The sequence below is a fragment of the Capsicum annuum genome, chromosome 1 (assembly GCF_002878395.1).
Source record: "Capsicum annuum cultivar UCD-10X-F1 chromosome 1, UCD10Xv1.1, whole genome shotgun sequence".
NCBI lineage: Eukaryota > Viridiplantae > Streptophyta > Magnoliopsida > Solanales > Solanaceae > Capsicum > Capsicum annuum.
Window position 1 is genome coordinate 19,341,488 of NC_061111.1, and position 22,704 is coordinate 19,364,191.

Here is a 22,704-nt window from a genome sequence, read left to right on the forward strand (position 1 = left end):
TCTGATTGCTTGAAGCTAAATAAAACAGCTCTTTCAATTGCAATCATCTAACTGTTTCAGTTCATAACAGCCTTCCTTCATAGTGAAAGTTTCATACTGAGTAGCGAGCATGTCCACCTTGGATTCTTTTACTTGGCTTGTTCCCTCGTGAGCAGTTTTCAAGCAGTCTCAAATCTCCTTTGCTGATTCACATGCAGATATTTTATTATATTCACCCGGACCTATTCCACAAACAAGCGACTTGTTTGCTTTATAACTTTTTATGATCTTTTTCCGATTAGCTCCATCAGACTCCTTTCGTGTCCTGGGGACCAGTTTCGTAATGCTTCCTTCCTTGACTTCCTTTATGAGAATATGTAGTCCAGTGTAGATAATATCCTACAACTCGCTATCTTCCTCCATTATAAAATCGTGCATTCGAGTCTTCCACCAACCATAAAACTATCCGTTAAAGCGAGGTGATCTGGTAGTCGACTAACCTTCTTCTAAGTTCGGTGGAGCAACCATTTGAGCAAGATCCTCTCTAGGTGTTAGCCTTATGGAGAGTGCTTTCTCAGATACCAATTGTTGGCTTGTAAGGATCCACCAAGAGTCAAGAGACCAGGTCCTTAACACACAAACACAATCACAGCAAATAGTAAAGCAAGAGAGTTGATACAGAAAAGAAAAATACACACGATGTTTACGTGGAAACCTCCTTGATGAAAGGAAGAAAAAATCACGACCTATCTTACAGGATCTCTCAACTCTCCACTAACTCCAAGCAACAACGTGATTATAGATATCAGTAATCAACAACAACAACAAACCCAGTGTATTCCCACTAAGTGGGGTCTGGAGAAGGTAAGACGTACGTAGACCATACCGCTACCTCGAAGACGTAGAGAGGTTGTTTCCGATAGACCCCCGGCTCAAGATAACGCATAGTAAATGAGGAGTTGGATGACATAACAGAAATAAGGAATAGAAAATAATAAAAATAAAAATCAGCGAAATACGAAAAATACGAGAAATAAGGGCAATACTAAAAGAGAAAATAGGAACTAGGAAAAAAGGAATAGGACACCCACCTAGTAGCAACATACACTCACATACCAAAGATACTTATGCACACAGTCCTATAACCTGGCTACACGCACTCACACTAGCCTTCTACCCTTATCCGCGACCTCCACATCTTTCTATCTAGGGTCATGTCCTCAAAAAGCTGAAGCTGCTCTGAGGATTAAACTCTTAAGCCTAAACCCTTGTAACAACTCTATTACAAGACTAATGCACTAACTCTATTGCACCAACACTTCAACTCACTCTAGTCGACAGTCCTAGGCAACTCTACCCAAGTTAAACATCAAACCGAAGATGAAAGAAAACTTGAGTAAACACTTGATGACTCGATCAACTAACTCTAATTGATACAACTCAACTAAGAACTTGGACAAGAAAACAATCTACTAACCTTTATCACTCAGGTGTAGATTTTATATAATAAGAACAAAAGATGCAAAAGACTCAAAGACACGACTCACAGGATCAGTTCCTTTTGTTAAGAATGAGCAATGTTCTTTTGAGAGAAAATGGCTTTTGCTTTTTGAGAGAGATCTTGATGTCAAAAAAGTAGGTTTTGCTCTTGCAGCATGTTCCTTTTATAAGAGAGAGCAAAACTTAGGACGCATGCCATTGGTGGAGGTTGGCCTGTTCTGCAATGCCTCTGCTGCAGTGCCACCAACCTTCTGCAGAAAGTATAATTTTCAGATGTATAGTTGACTTCTCCTGATGTCGAAATCAGCACGGATCAAGTACAATATTCATTAGTTTGTCATCAGATCAGGTCCCCTAGCACACTAGTTTGTCAATCATCAAAACTTCACGAATACAACAACGCCATCTTACGCATCCTCTTCCACTCCAGCAGTCCATGAGACTCTTCCAACTACCATTCCACTTGAATCTTCTTCAAACTCCCAATCGATGAAACAACCAGTAACTTCGCCTCCATCTACCCCATTGATAACTGACGTTTTTGGCTACAACATTCCCGTCTCAAGTGATATACCACTGGACACCCAACCTGTAGTTATTCCTCCTAGTCAAACATCTACTTTTTCTACTTGTCGTCCCTCAGCCCAAGTTCCATCTGAGCCCACTCACCATATGCGACTCCATCATATGCCACCTTCATCCCACTTTACTTTACTCTCCTCTTCATTGCAGCTATCACCTCCTACAACTGAACCCTCTTGCTTAACTGAAGCTACAAAATACAAGGAATGTAGAGATGCTATGGCTGCTGAGATGACAACTCTATTTAAAAATAAAACTTGGTCTCTTGTGCCTCGGTCATCGTCCATGAATGTGTTTGGCTGTAAATGGGTGTTTCGAATTAAACAAAATTTTGACAGGGCTATTGAAAGGTCCAGAGCTCATCTTCTAGCAAAAGGTATTCACTATGCTGAGGGCTACAATTTTTCTGAAACATTCAGCCCAGTTGTGAAACCCACGACAATTTGTATTATTCTCTCCTTGGCAATCTTGTAAACTTGCCTCCGCATCAATTAGATGTTCAAAATGCCTTTTTACATAGCGATCTCATTAAGATGTGTTCATGGCTCAACCTCAAGGGTTTGCACATCTGCAATTACCTCATTAATGTCTGCAAACTACATAAATCATTACACAACCTCAAGCAAGCTCCAAGGGCCTAATATGCGCCTCTGGAATCTTCGTTATGTGGTTTTCATGCCAAAGAACGTGATATATAGTCGCTAGGGTGCACCGTGTCACAGATGATGACTGGGTATCACATCTGAATTTATAACCATTGCCTGTTCCTAGCTTAGATTTAATTTGTTTTCTCTAATTAACAAAATTTAGTTATGCAGGGAAGAAAACTTGTATGTCCATTGGAGCACTAGTCTGAAAACGCTGCTCCTAGTGGAAGAACTGGAAATTATCACCCAAACATTACTTCATCTAAAGAAAATACAACAGTTCATAAAGGCAAATACACTATAAAAAAGAAAACCTTTCATGACAAAAGACACTCTATTGGATGCTAAACTATGATAATGTTGCATCATCCCGGACAGAAGCAATACATTTAGATGCAAGCACTCGAAAACTAACTCTGCATCTGAAATTTCTCCTCCTTCATTTGTCAACAACACTCATTTCCATGCTACTTTGCTTAGAATAGTGGCCTGCTACAAGTAGATAATTGAAATTCTTTGATCAGAATATATAGAACATAAGTTGGTCTCTTCTCCTACTTGATCACTACAAAATGTATTGCACATTAGTATTAACAATGAGAGGATAAATTTCCATTTCCTGGCTCGTGATCAAGTTAAAACAAGAAGGTTTATCCCTATGCCACCATCCATACGTCGCAATACATATTCCTTGTTTGCTGTCAAGAAAATGTTCGTAGCATCCTAACTACATCTTGGTCCCATTTTAGTTATGTTGGTATTAGCTAAGAGACCATAAATTTCCTAGATCGTGGTTAGGTTAAGTGCGAAATAGGTTAACCGCACGCTCACTGTCCTTGAATACATATTCCTTTCTGCTACCACATAACATTCATTTCCATCATAGCTATGTTTCAATTCCAATTCTAGTTAGGCTCAGTAACAGAAATCCTCTAGATTTAGGCTAAACCAAGGGAGCTTAAAGAAAAAGCTAAAAGAACATACCTAGTGTAGTCCCACGCGGTGGGGTCTGGAGAGGGTAGAAATATACACACACCTTACCCGAGAGGTTGTTTCCGGAAGACCCTCGGCTTAAAGTAAAAGCAAGAGTGACAAAATTGCTCTATTGAAGTAAACTCCCTTTGAAAACTATATCAAATTGGCTGCCTGCTGTCTTTTGACTACAGAGCAACTCAACAGTTCATCATAAATTTAACTATTACTGCACCAAATAAATTGACCTACTGATAGATATAGTCTCGACCCCCTGTTTTCCGGGACGTGATGACACTAATTTGTGTTAAAGCCAAAAGAAAAAAAAAAAAAAAAAAGATTTCCCCCTTTCTATTCAGAAATTCAAAGGGTAAGGTAAAAGAATGATCTCTTTTTTCATGTTCATACTTCATTCGAAGTCCAAATTCATCCGGTTAATTTTATGTATAATATACACAAACAACAATATACACATTTAACTATAACCTTATCATTCGACAGAAAAAGTTCGAAAGTAAACTAACTAAAACAACACACAACAAAAAGCACATTAAACAAACAAAACATAAATATATATCTAAAGTAGATGATCAAAAATTGTCAAGATGTAGGAAAAGGATTTTCACATATCAAGCCCAAGAGTTATCAAAAGCAGCCGAAGTAATCGCCTGCGTGAACTCCTGATAACTGATCCTTCCATCTCCATCGGTATCAGCTTCTTTAATCATCCCAGTAAGCTCTTCGGCGGTCAAAGCATGTCCAAGCTTAGCCATCGAATGTGCCAATTCCGCAGCAGTAATATAACCATTTCCATCTCTATCAAACATCTTAAACAACTGCTTCAACTGCTCCTCCGTGTAAGGAGACTTCGCTGGAAGAAGCTCCGGTGCAACAAGGGATACGAACTCTGAGAACTCAACTAGGCCATTAGCATTCTTATCAGCTTTTTGAATCAATGTATCGAGCTGATCAGCACTTGGTTTTAATCCAAGTGACCTCAATAATGCGCCGAGCTCGAGTTGTGTCAAACTCCCATCATCATTTCTGTCGAATGATCGGAAAATTTCTCTAAGTTCAGCTAACTGCTCATCATCCAACTTCACAGCAGCTTTATTGCTCATATTAGCAATATATGCAGCACGTGTATACGCTGTATACTTCTTGATCTACCTCTACGGATTGAGTTGTTCTTCAAGATCAATATCAATGGACACCCTTTTCGATCTTTTATTCGAAAAATGGTTTTCGGGTATTTCAGTAGCTGATTCAACAAATTGTTTTTGTTTTCCTTCGTTTTCTTGATATATTATTCGTGCTGTCCTCTTTCTTGTATTGTTGGCTACTTGACTGATCAATTTTGTGTCATTTGGTATGACTTTTTTTGTCGTTGGACTTGGTAATGGATCCACCAAATTCGATGAATTTGTCGAATTTACAAAGAAATGGTTTACAGATTTGTAGGATGGATATTGAAAGAGGCATATGGGAGAGTATCCAAATCGATTGGAGGTGATTATTGTCACCTCCAAGAGACTTTATATATTGATTTTTAAAAACAGAGTTTGGGTTTTTTTAACGTAAAAAGTTAAACTTATACCGTTTAGTGGTGAAATAACTTATTTTATCATTATGATAATTGAATACTACAACAGTAAAAATGATAAAAATATACCTAAACTATTCTCAATTTTTGAGTTTTATACAATTATTAGATGTATAGTTTTCTGCGTCAAGTATCATCAGATATTTATTAAAATATATTTTAACTATCAATTGTTCATTTTTTCTGCTTGACATGATAATGATGTTTGAGCTAAAAAAACGTGAACATCTGATAATTAATGTACGTTTTGACTTTTGATAATAGTTGATGATGGTTCAAGTAGAAACTTATACACCTAATAATTCAGATATAAAATTCAAAAAATAGAATAGTGTATTTTTAATCCTTCACTCGTGATATACGAAAAAAAATGTTCAACTGCCATATATTTATTTTAATTAATTATTAAGGTTATAGGTTATTGCTTGTGATATTTACGAAAGGTCAACCCCTCCCAAAAAGAAATTGTTACTCAAAACTTTACTCTCAGGTAATTCGGCTATTCAATGGAGTAGTAGTTTGGGACAATTACAAAATATTGTCAATGTTAAGGGTTAAGGATAGCGCTAATATTCTTGAGGTTAATTTATTAGTGATATAATGTATGCATTAAATTGATAGTAAACATTTTTTAAAATGTAAATATTTTCTGTTTGTTTGGTTTCTTTGTACACTATAAATCTATATTCTTCTTTTATTTAAATAAATAAATTTGGACAGGTAAAAGGGGCCAAAAAGGCCAAAAAAGTAGCGGCACCAAACGCGGGAGCTTCGTGAGGAAAGAAGAGCACGTCGCTATTTTTGAAATAATGACACTTGGGACTTTGTCAACTGCTTTTTTTTTTAAAATATTTGACATATTCTCAATCTTCTACACATCTTATTAATTTCTTTTTTCTGCCTAGATTTTTTAGTATTTACTCTCACAAAATTCAAAATTTAATATTTATGAGTTAAACACTTAAGATATTTGACATATTGAAAATAATCATATTACCTTAACAAATCACAAGTTAGAAATAAGATTGTATATATAACATTTTTTTCAGATCTCGTTTATGAGATTTCATTGATATGCTATTATCGTTGACGTTGAACTTATTACATCTTAATGTAATTACATACCAATTGTTGTAAATTATTACATATTAATAAATAAAGTACTTTTTATAAAAAATATTGAATTTAACTAAAGTTGATTTACTCCCACCTTTTAATTTACATGAATCTATCGCTTTTTAATTTATTTATAAAAGATATTTTTAAACTAAAAATAAATCAACTAAAATTTCTTATTTAAGTCAGACAAGTGTTATAACATGTTTAAAATTATAACTTTCAAAAGCTTTATAATTACGCAAATATTATGGCATACTTAAAAGATAAAAAAAATTCCTTTTATTTTTAAACTCTACCTCTAATAAAATAAAATAAGTTGGCACAAATTGCAATATCCCATGTCTCGTGGGCCTGTTATTTGGATTTTCTATTTTGTAACGATATAAGAAAAATAGTTGCTGATACGTTCTTCTCTATTATTTTTTGTGTAAATAACATAAATCCTCAGTTAATAAAATTAATTACACAAAATTTTTTCTTGTTTTCTCTCTCTCGATTTTTACAAAGACACCCATACATTCGGTCTTTTATTATACATTGGTGGAATGTATGATAAAACAGCTAATTCTAAATTTAAGGTAAGAGAAATCATAAATTATTTTACAGTTCCTTAATTAACGGCAATAATTAGTTAACATTAACTAGTTTATGGATAAAACTAGTAATTGATGTTTGAATTTCAAAAAATTTCTTAAACATCAATTTTTTTATTTATTTCTAGGAATCACGATCTCAAAGCCAAAAACAACCAATTTCTTCTACATATGTTCTTCAATACTACTAAAATCAATATAAATATCCTCATATTGTTGCAACATTCTGAAATTTAGGAGTCAGAAATTAGTTATCAGTCATACAAAAGTGACGCAATAATTATTTCGGAAAGTATAACTTTCTTGAAATTGGTTGCTACGATCGCCATGGAATTGGATATCGACGAAGTACGTAAAAAATTGAAGTTAAATATGTGGTTGAAGGAAATTCTTCTCCTATTGTCATAAGGAACGACAATGGAGAGAGGGTTTATGTTGAGTTGAAGAAATAATTTTCTGGATTGGTTAATTTTTCGCTTTGTACTTCCACTTTCGATAAATCCAATAAGGAAATACAGTTTGATAAAGAAATAGGTGTTGTATTGTGTATCGATTTTATTTGCTGATCTTATAATCTATGGTAATATGGTTTTAGAGGTTTTGAAGAAGTTTATGTTCTAAAGTTGGGTTCTGTGTTGCTGAAGCTCATAAAGGTACGAATTATACATTCATGTCAATGTATAATGAAACTGTGTCAGTCCAAGAAATGTATGGTAATATGATTTTAGACATTTTGAAGTAGTTTGTGTTTTATAGTTGGGATTTGTGTAGTTGAATAATTAAATTACGAATGTATAATATTTGATTATACATTCGAACAAATGTATAATGAAAACTGGGACAATACCAGGAATTGCATTTTGTCCATATATATATTTTTCTAATACTTTTGTTTAATACATTGACTCAGTGTAAAAAAAATTAAAGCTATGTACTGAATTGTTCTATGAATGAATCGGAAATGTGCCTAGCAATATGGCTAATGGGCTGCAGATCTAGGCCTTCTGGTAACATGGTCTCTATATGGCCAGGCCAATTGCCACAAACTAATTTTACTCTTTCACCAGTTGCATCATCTATTATCCATCTAGAACTTGTTGATAATGGTAAACAATGAGAAAAGGTTGCAAAAGAGCAAAGAAAAATAAATATTGTGGCTAATTTCACCATGTTTTTATCCGAAGAGTATCAAAGAACATAAGCCGAGGGTGTATAAGAAATAGCGATTACACTTATAAAATAAAATTGGTTATGTTGAACGAAAAGAATTGATTGATCTCGTATATTTATAGCAGTAGTTAATGTTGATGCAATCGGACAAAACAAAATTTATCTCAAAAAATTAATCCTTATCTGATCTGTTGAGGAGAATTTTGTTCGAATTATAAGTGGTAATAGCTTAAAAGAATTTGTATCCTATCAGATTATGTAAAAGATTATACTTAATTTATCACAATAAGTAAAACTAGTTGAAACAAAATGTACGTAATTTATTATAACGTGAAAAGTTTGTAGTATGTTTTGGGTCAAATGTACGTCATCTCTTAATTTGTATTCAATCAGGTCACTTAAAAGATAAATTATTCACGATTTTTCATAATATGTAAAGTTGGTTGAAAAATAAAATAGATGGTTTACTATAACCTGTTAAATTTGTAGTATGGCTTGATTCACAAGATACACGTTCTCTTTTAGAGTCCTAGTTAACAAATAGTAGATTGGTATGAATAGTAATAGATAAGACTATAATCTATATTTGTATATCATGTAGATCGCTTCAAATTACGACCTATTATTTACTTAATCGACTTCAAGTTAAGTGATATTTTTGCTTCTCGAGAGTCAATTAAACAGATAAGATCAACTCAATATTACTAAAATTATATATTAAAAAATTATGTAAAAAATATAATAAGTTGCAATTCTATTCATGTCAATATAACAACATACTCAATGCAATTCTACATATGGGCTCCTATGAAAAAATCTCTTGAACTCTACTAAACATTGGTTGACACAAACTTGAACCATTGAGTTTGAAAATTATCAATACTTTTTTCATCTAAGCCAACACATTTCCTAACCAAAACTTTAGATGAAGAATAATAAGTATCATAATTCAAACACAACTCCTTCCTATTCTCATCAATATTTGAAAGTTGATAATTTGAAGCAAGTTTTCATGTACTTTGCTCATTGCAATCTAAAAATAACAGTTAAACCTGCATGAGGGTAACTTATACATTTAAAATTTTAAATCAGGACCATAATTAAACAATAGATACAAATGTCTGATGGTTATTTATACATCTAACAATTTATATCAGACCCTAAATAAACAACAATTACACATCTCAAAATTAATATCAAACCTAATTAAGCAACAGCTATACATGTACGAGGATAGCTTACACATTTAAAAAGTAAACAGCTGTAATGTATAATGTCACCTTATACAAAATTAATACTTTATAACGGTTTGTTTTTTCATAACTGTCAATGTATAACCTATAGAAATATATTTCAGAATACCTACATTATACATTAGTGGGATGAAATAGCTAATGTATAATGTCTTATTATACATATGTCAACTTATACATAAACTCATAATGAATATCTTCGGAAGACGTGGTCGACCGGAATCATCAAACGTCTTCTTACTTGCCGCTTTAGAACCTGACTTTTTCGATCTACAACTAGCTGCTTCCTTCAATTTATGCATTGTTGTTGATTCGTTTCGATGCTTTGAACAATTCTCTGCGAAATTGGGCTTTTCGCAATCAAATGGACCAGGAACAAACCCAACGGGAATATCTTGTTTTTTGAGAATCTAACTGACTAAGTCCTAAACTAAAGTTAGATGAGAATCCATTACCAATTTTACACTATATCGATTAAGTAAAAGCAAGTACAAACCAAGAAAATAAAAAATCTAACTTGTAGTATATGAAGAAAAACGAAAAAATCAAACTACGAAAGTTGAATATACTTGCAAAATACATTAATTTGATAAAAACGAACATGCATTCAGAGAATAAACGAAACAAATCCTAAATTGATAAATTTGAAAAAAAAAAAGTAAATCAATAAAATTAATTAAAGCTTCAAAACTTACAAATTGATAACCTCCAAGTAGATTACTTGAATTTTGCCGTGAAAAAAGGGTTTTCAAATGTGGAGAAAAAATCGGGTGTAATGGGAGCAGATGGAGAGCAAAATACAGAAGAAAATATAGTGTTTTAGAAGTATAAGGTTTATGAGAAAGAAAGAAACAAAAAATGGAATTTATGTAATTAATTTGAGATTTGTGTAAATACTTTACCAAATTGTTATTTAATATTATAAGGTAACTTTAGTTTGATATATATGTAAATTTTAGTTATTTTTTCCATTAAATAATTTGAAGAAGCACTCAACATCTATACAAATGATTGGAAAGTTACAATAATAAATAATCAACAGGGATTAATGATAAAGTTTAACTAAGCAGAAGTCAACAATCAAAGATTATGCGGAGAATTTAGCAATCACAAATAATGCAACTATGCAGGCATAAAGGTTAGGCCTATTAAAAAGATTATGTAATTTTGGAAAATGCAAAGGCATTTTTTGAAGGGCTCGTTTGGATTAGTCGCCGGTTAGAGTTATGCATGTATTAATAATGTGGACAGTAATTATGTAAAAATAATTAGCATTGCAAACTTATTTATTCATGTGTTAGTTGTTCTGCCTTTTGCCTACAGCAAATAATTAATACATAGATTTTCCCAATAACTTATACATGTATTTAGGTAAACATGAATTATAAAATGATAACCAAACCTGATTACTTGATGCGTTGGATTTTACTAACTAACAACTAAAATGCTACCAAAACCGTATAAATAGACGAATCAATAATCTGCTCAAATTTATAGATTAATTTTGTATTTTCCAATAAATATCAAAAAGTGTCATATAATTGATGCAACTTAAATTTGGCTTTGTATTGGCCGGTTGGATTTTCGTTTTGAAGAGAATTTTCTAGTCAGAGACAAAGCAGTGAGCCTGCTGGTAGGACATTTGGTACTTTGTGAGTTTTTTTATTTTTATTTTGGTGTGAGTGGTTTGGGAGTTAGCATTCAGTGGATTCTGAATTTATTATACAGAGTTGTTGACAATAATACTGGTTATGATTTTGTTGTCTTTTAATTGGAAAGAAATTAATTAATCATAGTAATAAGTATGCGGTGGAGTTAATAAAATACTTAAAAATCAATAAGATTGTTTGACAACTTTCATTGCTATCTTCGTGAAAAGGCTCAAATATGCAATTGAACTATTAGAAATGACGTATTTATGCCATCAGTTAAAAGTTTGGTTCATCCATGTCATCGTCGTTACAAAATTGGCTTATCCATGCCATTAATTTTTAATGGTGGTTTTCAAAATCAGTTTTGCCACGTGACCTTTTATTAAAGGTCCACGTCATTAATTAAAATTAGGAAAAAGGCTCAAATATGTCATTAAACTATCAGAAATGACTCATTTATGCCATGAGTTAAAAGTTCAGCTCATTTATGTCATCGTCGTTATAAAATCAGCTCACCCATGTCACTTTCAAAAACAATTTTGTCATGTAGCCTTTTATTAGAGGTCCACGACATCAATTAAAATAAATCAATATTAATTTCAAAACATCTTAGACCCATTAAAAATAACCGATTTATTTAACACAACCTGACCCACACCCATTAAAATATTTTTTTTCCTACAACAACAACTATTTTTCTAATCAAAAAAAATAGTGATTAAAGTATATCCTTTGGCTATTTCTAGTTGATTCTAAATCATTATAAATGCTACGCTTAGCAAAAACCTCAAAAATTCTATCCTACAGTAACTGATTAGTTTTAATTCCAATGACTCCAATATATACTCCGAAGTTGCAAGAAAATAACCCAATGAACGATTAGAGCAAGCAAGAAAAAAAAAAAAGAGGCGTACCAATAGAACTTCTCCATTCTCCCATCACAAATTAGGGGAGTATACATTATCGAAAAAATCATTTCCAAATAACGACTTAAAAGAAGTCTGTTATCCCAATTATCCCGCCATGCATATGGAATAACTTCTCCCATCACGAATTAGTAGAGCATACATTGTTGAAAAATCATTTTCAAATAATGGCTTAAAAGAAGTCTGTTATTCCAATTATCCCGCCATGTATATGGAATAACTTCTTCCATCATTATGGTATAAATGTTGGAATAAATAATCCCGATACTAACTAATTTCAGATATTTTGAAATTAATATTGATTTTTTTTAATTAATAACGTGGACTTCTAATAAAAGACCACGTGGCAAAGCTATTTTTAAAAAACCATCATTAAGAAGTAATGTCATGAGTGAGTTGATTTTATAACGGTGATGACATGAATGAGCCGAACTTTTAACTGATGGCATAAATGAGCCATTTCTAATAGTTCAATGGTATATTTGAACCTTTTTACTTATTTTAATTAATGACGTGGATCTCTAATAAAAGGCCGTGTGGCAAAGTTGTTTTTGAAAACCACTGTTAAAAAGTAATTGTATGGATGAGCTGGTTTTATAACGGCGATGGCATGAATAAGCTCAACTTTTAACTATTGACATAAATGTGTTATTTCTGATAGTTCAGTGCCATATAATAGTTGAGTGTCATATTTGAACCTTTTTTCCTGTATTTAATCGATTTTTCTTCTCTTTATCTTACTTGATTAAAAGAAGAAAAGAACTCAATTATTTGTGTAAATATAAAATAGTTTGTATATTTAACCGATTTTTCTTCTCCTTACTTTACTTGATTAATAGAAGAAAATAACTCAATTAGATAAAGTAAACAACATTCAAACTTGTAAACAAAAAACTTTAATTAGTAGTAACATCTTAATCGTCATGCTCCTTAGCAAAGTATATGTCCTTCTACACATTCTTCTTAATCATCTGCTAAAACTTCTGTCTACTTCTGTTTATTAAAATTCCTTTGTAACCTTAATTCTTGGTACTATATCATTGGATACATATCAAATTGATGAAAAGATTTTTGTTTTATTTTGTTTTGTTTTTTATGAAGTTATCGAATATCCACATTGGAATAAGGCTAAATCACGATTATTAGACCATTTTAGGAAGTGGCACTCCAACAAAATTTCGTCGATTCTCAAAAACTCGAACCCAATCGAAAGCATGGCACTCCCACATAACTTTTTCTATTCTCAAAAACTCAAACTCCTCAATTGATACCTCTGATTAAGGATGAAGGAATTCCTACCATTCTGCCATAGTTCATGTTGATTTAATGAAAAAAAAAATTATGGTTAACAATTTAACACACTATGGGACCTTTTGAAGGTTGGTGTTGTTTATTTTTGTTATTTTTTTTTGGGTGGGGTGGGGGGGAAGGTTGACTAAATTATGTGAAATCAAGCTGCTAAGTACTGCTACGGCATATGATTATGATGGGTGACTTACCTATCTTATATTCTTATTCAGTCTTTATCTTAATTTCTATGTTAACTGCATAATGCAGCTGCCAAATGAGTCTGTGGATAAATAAAATCAGATCATTAATCCACTAATATAATTTTTATCCTGGATACCCTTATAAGTTCTTAATAGTTTTTATTAAAGGGCTAATTCACTTAATAAAAAGTAGAGATATCAAAAGGGGGCAGTTTTTCTGCATCATTAGATATAGGGGAAAAATAACCTCACTGACAAAAGAATCACTTATTTCTCCAAAAATGTGACTAATTAATCTACTATTGAATGAACAATCATTAACCTAAAAGAATAATTTCAGAGAACGTCCTTCATGTTTGGTTTATCGTGCCAACTTTTCTTCTGGTTTGAGCTATTACGATTATATCTTCCTTATTCTAATTTTGCAACAATTGTTTTTAACCTCTCACTACTTATTATTATTTTATTTTATTTTTTTAAGAAAGACAAGATTGGTGCATTAAAACTCTCACTATGCACGATGTCCGAAAAGAACTGATGGATTGATGGTAACAGATATTGCAGGAATGAAACGAATGGGAGATGATGAAGTGCTCTTTGGCTTCGTCGATTCGGGACGATTATGGGATGCTATTATTAGCTATAGATCCAATGCGCATACATGTCGATGGCCTCGGGGACGATTATGGGGATGCAATTATTCTCTATGGGTCTAGGCTAGTGTTTATATACTTTACTTTTGGCCTCTGGGACAATAATGGGAATGTGCTATTATTCCCTCCAGGTGCATTAAAACTCTCGTTATGCGCGAGGTCCGAAAAGAATCGAACTACAAGGATTTCTTATACAGTCTTATCTTTCACATTTCTGCAAGAGACAGTTTCAACGGCTTGAACCCATGACTTCCAAGTCACATAACAACAACTTTACTAATTACTCCAAGACTCCCCTTCTTTTATAAATAAAATAATTATAATCTGATCAATTTGCCCTCTCTAATACTACATGCAAATAAAAGAAGGTAATAAATAGGTAGAAAAAAATCCAAAGGGACCATGGCCAAACATGTTTATGAATTAGTCAAATTTCAAATCCACGAGTATAAACAAGACTTCAATGACTTTTTGTTGTTGACTGGAGATGCTCAAGTCTGCTTTGAACAGTCCATTCTTGGAAAAATGAAGTCTTTAGCTTTTGGTGAAAAACAAAATCTTCAATTTTGACTTAGCTGCTAAAGCAATAAATTCCTGTTGACTTGGAGAAAGAAATCACTCAACCAGTCCAGGTACTATCATAAATTTGGGGACAAAGAAAAGTTCAACTTTCATCAAGTAATTACTAACATTAATGAGCCATACATCTTAAGACTCAAGTTAACCAGCAGTACAGTAAGCTGCTACTACTTTCTGAATTTGCATATCAATAGGAGAACTCTGATAGCAAAGTGCGTAGAGTTCAGTTTTATGCAAGGCATAAAAAATATTTATACAATTGAATCATGTTGAATAATGATATATCTCTTGAAAGCGCTCTTGCATAAGAAAAAAGTGACATATTTTAGAAAATGCTTTCAAGTAAATGCAGAAGTTGAAAAAAAAAAATTTTATCCATAAACACTTTTACAACCTTGGCAAAAGTACTTTTCAATTGATTAACCAAACCCAAAATACTAGTCTACTATCCTCCAAAAGAACCTTTCCGAAAATACTAACGATACTAAACACTTTTCAAAATAAGCAGATTTTAGAAATTTGGGATAGTCCACTTACTACATAGGAAAATCTAAAGCTACTACATTTTATTTCAGTTGACCTTTCTGCTAGGACAAATTTCACAAGTAGATGAGAAGATTCAGTACTAATACTCGAGCATTCCAACATGTAATCACAAAGGGTATCTAACAACAACAACAACAAACCCAGTGTATTCCCACTTTGGGAGGGGTAAGATGTACGCAGTCCATACCTCTACCTCTGATGAAGTAGAAAGGCTGTTTCCGAAAGACCCCCGGCTCAAGTCACGAGATATCACACAAACACATAGTACAGCACAGAAGCAGATGACATAACATAGATACGGCACCCATAAGGAGTATAAAACAGAGTAAAGCAGGAATGCAGGAATATACAGCGGAGGAAAGCACACATATTCGTAATAAACATGGAACACGGAACACGGAACATTGAATACGGAATCATAACAGGAATACACCCCCACCAATTTATTCCCTACACTAGCGACCCGAACTGGCCCTAATCCTCTGCCGTAATTCGCATCTTCCATACCTTCCTATCTAGGGTCATGTCCTCGGTGAGCTGTAACTGTTCCATGTCCCGCCTAATCACCTCACCCCAGTACTTCTTCGGTCTACCCCTACCCCGTCTCTCAACTGCTCGATCCAAATTTTACAAGAACGTATAAATACAATCTCACATTTCAAGTGGTTACTCTTTCGTGCCACCTTCAATCTGCAAGTAATAGCTGTAGTAATAAAATCAAGACGTGCTTCACTTAAAAACTAAGGTGAGTTAAATTCTACATTCTGCAGTAAATTGATGTATCAGTAGATACCACCGAAGTTCCTAAGAGCTCTGTAAATCACAGTATAGGATGATGGGTACCTGTACTAATATAGAAGAGAACTCCCTTCTTTAACAAGCACAAAAAGCCCACCATCACCTCTGGAGATCCGCATATCCTTATCAAGGTATGTTGTGAGAAGCCAAGATTTTGTCCTTTCACCTGGAATTGGGACCTTGAGAGGAGGCTGACCAGAAATAGCTCGTGCTATGCCTGCCACAGCGTTTTCTAGAGGACCTAGAGATTGTTGTACTGGAGAGAGACTTATCTTTTGTCCAAACACATCTAAAGTTTCCGGCAGATCTACGTTTGATTTTATTTCTGGAGGCTTAAAATTCCCTTCCTTAAATTCAACCTGCAAAACTAAGCAGTTGTCAGCCAAATACGGAAGGAAAATTTAAGAATCTCCCGAAATATTCTACAGAAGTTTATCAAGAAATCAATCATCATCCACTGTAATTTCCAAATATTTTGCATATTTAATTCCTATATTCCAAAGTAACATTTGGCTGAACTACTAGCTCATTTTCTTTCTCCTTGTGCAGGATATTGCTGTAAGTACCTTTCTAAAGAGATTAGATTGGACTCAAGAAGAGTACCTGTATTCTAGAGGGGCTTCGAACTTCAAAAGTGGCAGTAGCACTAAAAGACAAGGTGGCCACAGGGCTTGATATTGAAGTTGAATTCTCTATAGTCGAGCTGTTTGTGTTTACGTCTTGGCTAATCTTTTCTACCTTCAACAGAGGAATGTTGCCCACAGCAAGAAGAGGTAACAACTCAGAAAATGCAGTGAACCTGACACGGCAAGGAAGAAAAATAAGATTATTTGCTGCAAATAGATCAGTTACCATTTACTTCAAATCAGTTTCTGCATGAAGTTTCACAACAAAAGGTTACATTGTTCAGGAGGAAAAGGCCAAAATTGTCCCATAAGTTTGGGTTAAGATTCAAAATCATCCCTTAAATATACACTGGTGCACTATAAGTCCTCTGAGTGTGTAAAATTGGTGTATTATAAGTTCAAACAAGCCAATTCCGCCAATATCAAATGGAGCCAAACAGTTGTTACTTTTTTGTTACTTTTTTTCTTTTACCATTTGGTACGTGAACTGAAAAATATGAGATCTCTATAACGTCCTTTCTCTTCCAACAAAATAGAAAAAGGATCATTAAGCAAGCAAGCAAATGTCACAACATTCAAGGCCATAACATTGCATGCTAATTACATTTGATGCAAACTTCTATCTTAACCTTCTCATAGCTAAACGACAACAATTAAACGATGACTGTCAGCTTCATAAAAGTGACTTAATAGCCCCTGCAACACAGTGTGCACTTGTGCCAACTCTTTCCTATATGTGCTCCTCCATTTTTCTCCTCACTTCTTCCGATTGGAAATATTAACATAGCAGCAGGTAAAATTCTACACATTCTGCATCATCAAAACTCAAAGAAGTGTAAAAGAAAAGGTAATCTATGATTCCCGTGCTTGCTTCTCATTTTGCATTTGATGTCTCTCAGCAGTCTGCTTTCTCCAGTTGCTGCTCATCTTCAGAGAGCTTAACCTTTTGTTCTGTCACAAAGCAGATGGAGAGAGAAAAATTGCAAATATAAAATATTTTCACACTTCGAGCTAGGCGGCAGCAATGGTGTTAAGATCTGCGTACACTCTACCCTCTGCAAACCTCACTTGTAGGATTTCACAGGATATGTTGTTGTTGTTGTTCAAGCTATGCGGAGACGATGGTTAAAGTAACAATACGATAAATCAATGGTGATATTATGCAACCAATGCTCTCATGGTTCGGTCCTATGCTTTATATGGAGCTAAGAACTCAGTACAATATGTTGCAAGTTTGCTTCTAAGTTGTTCCTTATGTGATACAAGATCGACAAAGGAGACGCAAAAGAAACACCAAAACAGTCCACAAGTTGGAAGAACCGAGGACCCCTTTGGTGACCACTCAGGGATTCACTACAACAACAACGAAAACACAATAACAACATATTAAGGTGTTCAACACCTCTAAAATCAGCAAGCCAACAAACTAGATTAACAACACAAGCACAAGAACAAGAAGAACACAAAGTCTCGGTTTTAGGACACCAAACCCGAGAATGAACAACAACAACAATGAAATAGATAGATAGATAGATAGGTAACTTGACATACAAATGTACAAACACTATGAACCTAAGTGTACATCAAACACAAAGACCCAAGAATTCATACGAGTAACACCAAGCTCTACGATGAGCTCAAAGGAACAGGATTCCCAAGCAACCAACGTTTCAAAACTAGCACCAACACAAGTGATATCCACACTTGTTTACAAGGCATCCATCTTGCAAGACTCTCTCTCTAGAGCTCTCAAAATATCATCAAAGTTATGACAAAATGACCTAACATGTTCTATTTATAGCCTAGGTTTCAACTTAATATAAAATGACTAAAATTCCCTTAATGAGCCATGGCAAAGGGGCGGCCTTGGAGTGTGCATATTGGATGGCTTTGGAGTGTTGGGACTTGTTCTCTACACTTCAAAGCTTGTTCCATTGGTTGGGCAGCCACCCGAGCTCGAGTCTTTACGTATTGGTCCACAATCACGATCGTACTTGTATCATTATGGTACAAAACCATATATGGATATGAGTAGAAAATAAAAAAATATTAAACTTCACAAGGGGGAGAAGGTTTGACAAAGAACATCTTAATGGCAGGCCAACTGATAACAATTATTAGTTGTTGAAGTGAACACTCTAACAGGAGCAAATCCAATGAAACCTTCCTCCCAAAATAGAAGCAGCAATCAGGAGACTTTAAACCCCCAATGGGAAAACCACAGGATGAATGTGAAGCATGAAGTCATGAACTCAAACTCCAGTTACTACTCCAGACATCAGACATCATGATAAAGACAATATAAGAAGCATTAGCTCATCTTATTCCCGGATTAACAGACTAATTAGTTGTGTTGAAGAGCTGGCAGACATTTTGGGATGTAAAGTTGATAAAATTCCCACTACTTATTTGGGGCTTCCATTAGGGGTGAAGAGAAAGGACAAAAACATCTGGCAAGGAGTTATTGATTGTTGTAATAAGAAGTCGACTCCTTGGAAAAAACAATATTTGTCATTTGGGGAAAGGCTTACCTTGATTTATAGTGTCTTGGATGGAATTCCTACATATATGATGTCTCTATTTAAAATGCCGGCAGAAGTTAAAAAGAAGTTGGACTGCATTAGAAGACAATTCTTATGGAATGGAAATGCACATAGAAGGAACATTCATTTGGTGAAGTGGCAGGTGGTCATTGAAGATAAGAAATCTCGGGGTTTGGGTGTGAGGAACCTGAAGATGCACAATAGAAGCCTACTTTTTAAATGGCTATGGAGATATAGTCGGGAGAGTGAGTAAACTTGGCAAAAAATGTTAGATGCAATATATGGTGAAAAAGAGGGATGGAAGCAAAAGCCTTCACAATTGAAAGTTCGTGGAGGAATCTAGAGAAAAATATAAGTGAAGAATGGGATGAGTTCTTGCAGTATATACAAGGCTGGAGGCTGGCAATGGTGCTAGAATTAAATTCTGGACAGATACTTGGTGCAGAGACGAAAATTTTACGAGCAGATTTCCGTATTTGTTTCGATGTGCTTTGAACAAAGAGGGTCCCGTTATAAATTTTTATCCAGATTCAGGCAGGCATATTACTTTCAGGAGAAACTTGAATGACTGGGAAGTGGAGAGTTTCTGCCAACTGATGCAACAATTGAACGTATACTTAATTGATAGGGTCAAAGCAGACACGTTAGTTTGGGTCAATAGCAGGGATAAATTATTTTCCGTCAAAAGTTGTTATAAAATGTTGTTACAACAGAATAATCAAGGGATCCCTAACTGGCCATGGAAAATGATCTGGAGAACTAAGGCACCCTTAGAAGCAGCCTGCTTTGGTTGGTTAGCAGTCAGGGATGCTTGTTTAACCCAAAATAATCTGCAAAGGAGACGATATTCCATGTGCAGCAGATGTTTTCTTCGTAACAGGGAGCTGGAAACGGTTGAGCATTTGTTTCTTCATTGTAGTTTCTCAAGACAATGCTGGGATTTGTTTCTGAACAAGATGGGTGTGTCTCTGGTTATACCAGAGAAGATCAGTAGTCTGTTGGAAGTTTGGCAAGCTCAAAAGTAAAGAGAAATAAGAAACAAATATGGAGGACTCTTCTCATTTGCATATTTTGGACACTGTGGCCGGAAAGGAACGAGACACGCTTTGAGGGAAAAAGACCATAGTTGCTAGCGTAAAAAATAGATGTATCAAAAACTTGTTCTTTTGGTGCTATAGCAGTACCCTAGATAGGATGGAACAATATTTGAATTTTCTGAATCTTTTAGGGGGGAATATGTAGCATGTATTTGGAGACGTAGCTTTGTCTTGTACTTGGTCTTCTACCATCTCGGTACCTTCTGAATAAAAAATGTTTACCCATCCAAAAAAAAAAAAATTAGTTATGGAATTCTCAGAAGGAAATCCCAAGGCATGTTATTACAGGTGGAACCAAAGAAGACATGGTCTAACTAACAACTGAAGGATATAGCCGAAAGAAAGCATATTGGCAAGTAACAGGCTAACAGCTCACCTCATAAGGTGCTTATTTTGAGGCTAATCTTGAGTTCCCTCTTAAAACTATTATAATGCACCTATCCAGATTGCATAGTGAACTCCCACCATACAGTTCTAGCTACTGCTTTGGGTGCAACACCAACATTATATGATTAACTTCTACTATGAACCTGGAATTAAGGGAGAGCAACTTGCTCTGTGGTGTGAATGCTCAAGATCCTTTTTCCCACAGAGAATGAAATCAAAGTCAATTTGACTACTAGAAACTACCAATAACCCTTTAATAAAAGCCCCCATGAGACCAATATCAATTTATTAGAAATTGTTATTTGTGTTGTCTTGTAGACCACTTAAACTCGCATGTCCAAAAGATGACAGTTGCGGAAATGAGGATGTAGAGGTGAATGTGTGGTCACACTAAGAGAGATAAAATTAAAAACAAAAATATTCCGGAAAAGGTGGGAGTGGCCTCCATGGTGGACAAAATGAGAAAAACGAAATTGCGATGGTTAGGACATGTGAAGAAGAGGTGCGCAAAGGCCGCAGTGACGAGGTGTGAAAGGTTGGCCATCGTGGATTCTAAGAGAGGCATAGGTAGGCCGAAGAAGTATTGCGGAGAGGTGATTAGACAAGACATGGTGCAGCTTCAGCTTTTCGAGGACATAACCTTAGATAAGAAGTTATGAAGGTTGCAGATTAAGGTAGAAGGTTAGTAGGTAGTTCAGCGTTATCTCATTTCCTAGCAGGATAGGTTGGTGCATTGAATATGTTTCCCAATTTCTTTTACCAAAAATAGTAGTAGCATTTGTCTCGTAGTTGGCCTATTTTACGACCTTTGTCATTCCTCGTTATTATTGTGCTTCATTTATCACATTAGTTGGTTATGGTTGTTGCCCGTCTTTAGTATGCTATGCCATGCTTTCCTTATAATTATTTATGTCCTCTTTACTTCTGTATTGCTCTGTTAGCTGCTCTGATGTTCGTTACTCTATCGAAGGTTTCTTGTCTCTACCTGGTAAGGTCTGCATACACTCTATCCTCCCCAGGCCCTTTGTTGTTGCCCTGTAAACAACTCATTCTATCTACGAACCAGCTTGCGGAAAATATCAAAACTCAGCTAATTCCACATAAACCAATGAAAAAACGCATAAATGGCGAAATCAAAGTACAAAAAATAACTGAATTAGACAAAAACTCACACTAAAATCCAGTTCCCATCAAGCAATTCAGGAGATTCAGTTGGTGCTGGAGTAGGATTAGCTGCCTCCAATTGAGAAACGAACTCCAAAGCCTCGGCCCGAATCTCCGACGAAGCCCGAAACCCGAAATCCGTTCCATAAACTGTATCCACCAAGCACCTTTTAAGTTCTAGAAGCTTCTCATCTTCTCCAGAACTCACTTCAACTCCGGGACTACCATTACCCCACTCATCCTCATACTTGGGAGGATCCGAATCCGCTAACTTCGTAACCGGTTCGGGTTCCGGCTCCGACTTATCACCCCATTCATCAGTAATGATTGGTTTTTCCGGGTCATTCGATGAGGATTGAACGGAGAAATTGAGGAATTTACGAAGTTTAGGGGTTGGAAGTGAAGAAGGAAGAGAAGTATAGGGTTTAAGTGTAATTTTTGGGTTTTTAATGGTGAAAATTAGAGGATTGTAGAGAGTGGACATATTTTGATTGCTTTTGGAAATGGAAGTGTTGCGGTGGTGGACGGTGGAGATGACGACGGAAGCGGTGGTTGGTGACGGTGATTTGAGACCGTCGTTTTTATGGATGGTGGAGATGGATTTGGCACGTTTTACATTGATTTGAATTAAATTATGACTTCACAAAATTGGGTAATTTTTGTTGTCAGGAGAGACACATGTCATGTTGATTTTTTCCTTTTTTGAATATTCGAGATTGGATTGTTGCTATCTTCGCCCACTCTTTATTGTCCATGTTCCTCGCTTGACACATCCTCTCTTAGAGAAACAATAAAAATAGAAAAGTAAATTTATTATAATAATTT

At 34.8% G+C, this 22,704-nt stretch overlaps 2 protein-coding genes across 5 annotated transcripts; both read right to left on the reverse strand.

The window, feature by feature from the left end:
- Positions 1-2,950: 2,950 nt before the first annotated feature.
- LOC107853809 (probable calcium-binding protein CML18) lies at positions 2,951-5,224 on the reverse strand. Of its 2 annotated transcripts, none has more exons than XM_016698806.2 (2): positions 4,307-5,224; positions 2,951-3,197 (listed from the first exon to the last, which is right to left on the reverse strand). In XM_016698806.2, the coding sequence occupies exon 1, from the start codon at positions 4,799-4,801 to the stop codon at positions 4,310-4,312; it is 492 nt and encodes a 163-aa protein (XP_016554292.1). In that variant the 5' UTR covers positions 4,802-5,224; the 3' UTR covers positions 2,951-3,197; positions 4,307-4,309. The 2 variants fall into 2 exon arrangements, with proteins under 2 accessions (XP_016554292.1, XP_016554284.1); XM_016698798.2 differs by having other exon boundaries at positions 2,951-3,200.
- A 4,205-nt stretch (positions 5,225-9,429) lies between these two features.
- Positions 9,430-22,691, reverse strand: LOC107871048 (plastoglobulin-1, chloroplastic). Of its 3 annotated transcripts, none has more exons than XM_047394839.1 (4): positions 21,888-22,655; positions 16,666-16,861; positions 16,108-16,421; positions 9,430-9,755 (listed from the first exon to the last, which is right to left on the reverse strand). In XM_047394839.1, the coding sequence occupies exons 1-3, from the start codon at positions 22,361-22,363 to the stop codon at positions 16,113-16,115; spliced, it is 981 nt and encodes a 326-aa protein (XP_047250795.1). In that variant the 5' UTR covers positions 22,364-22,655; the 3' UTR covers positions 9,430-9,755; positions 16,108-16,112. The 3 variants fall into 3 exon arrangements, with proteins under 3 accessions (XP_047250795.1, XP_016573337.1, XP_016573344.1); XM_016717851.2 differs by lacking the exon at positions 9,430-9,755 and adding an exon at positions 15,903-15,967 and having other exon boundaries at positions 21,888-22,691; XM_016717858.2 differs by lacking the exon at positions 9,430-9,755 and adding an exon at positions 15,903-15,954 and having other exon boundaries at positions 21,888-22,663.
- Between the last annotated feature and the right edge of the window lie 13 nt (positions 22,692-22,704).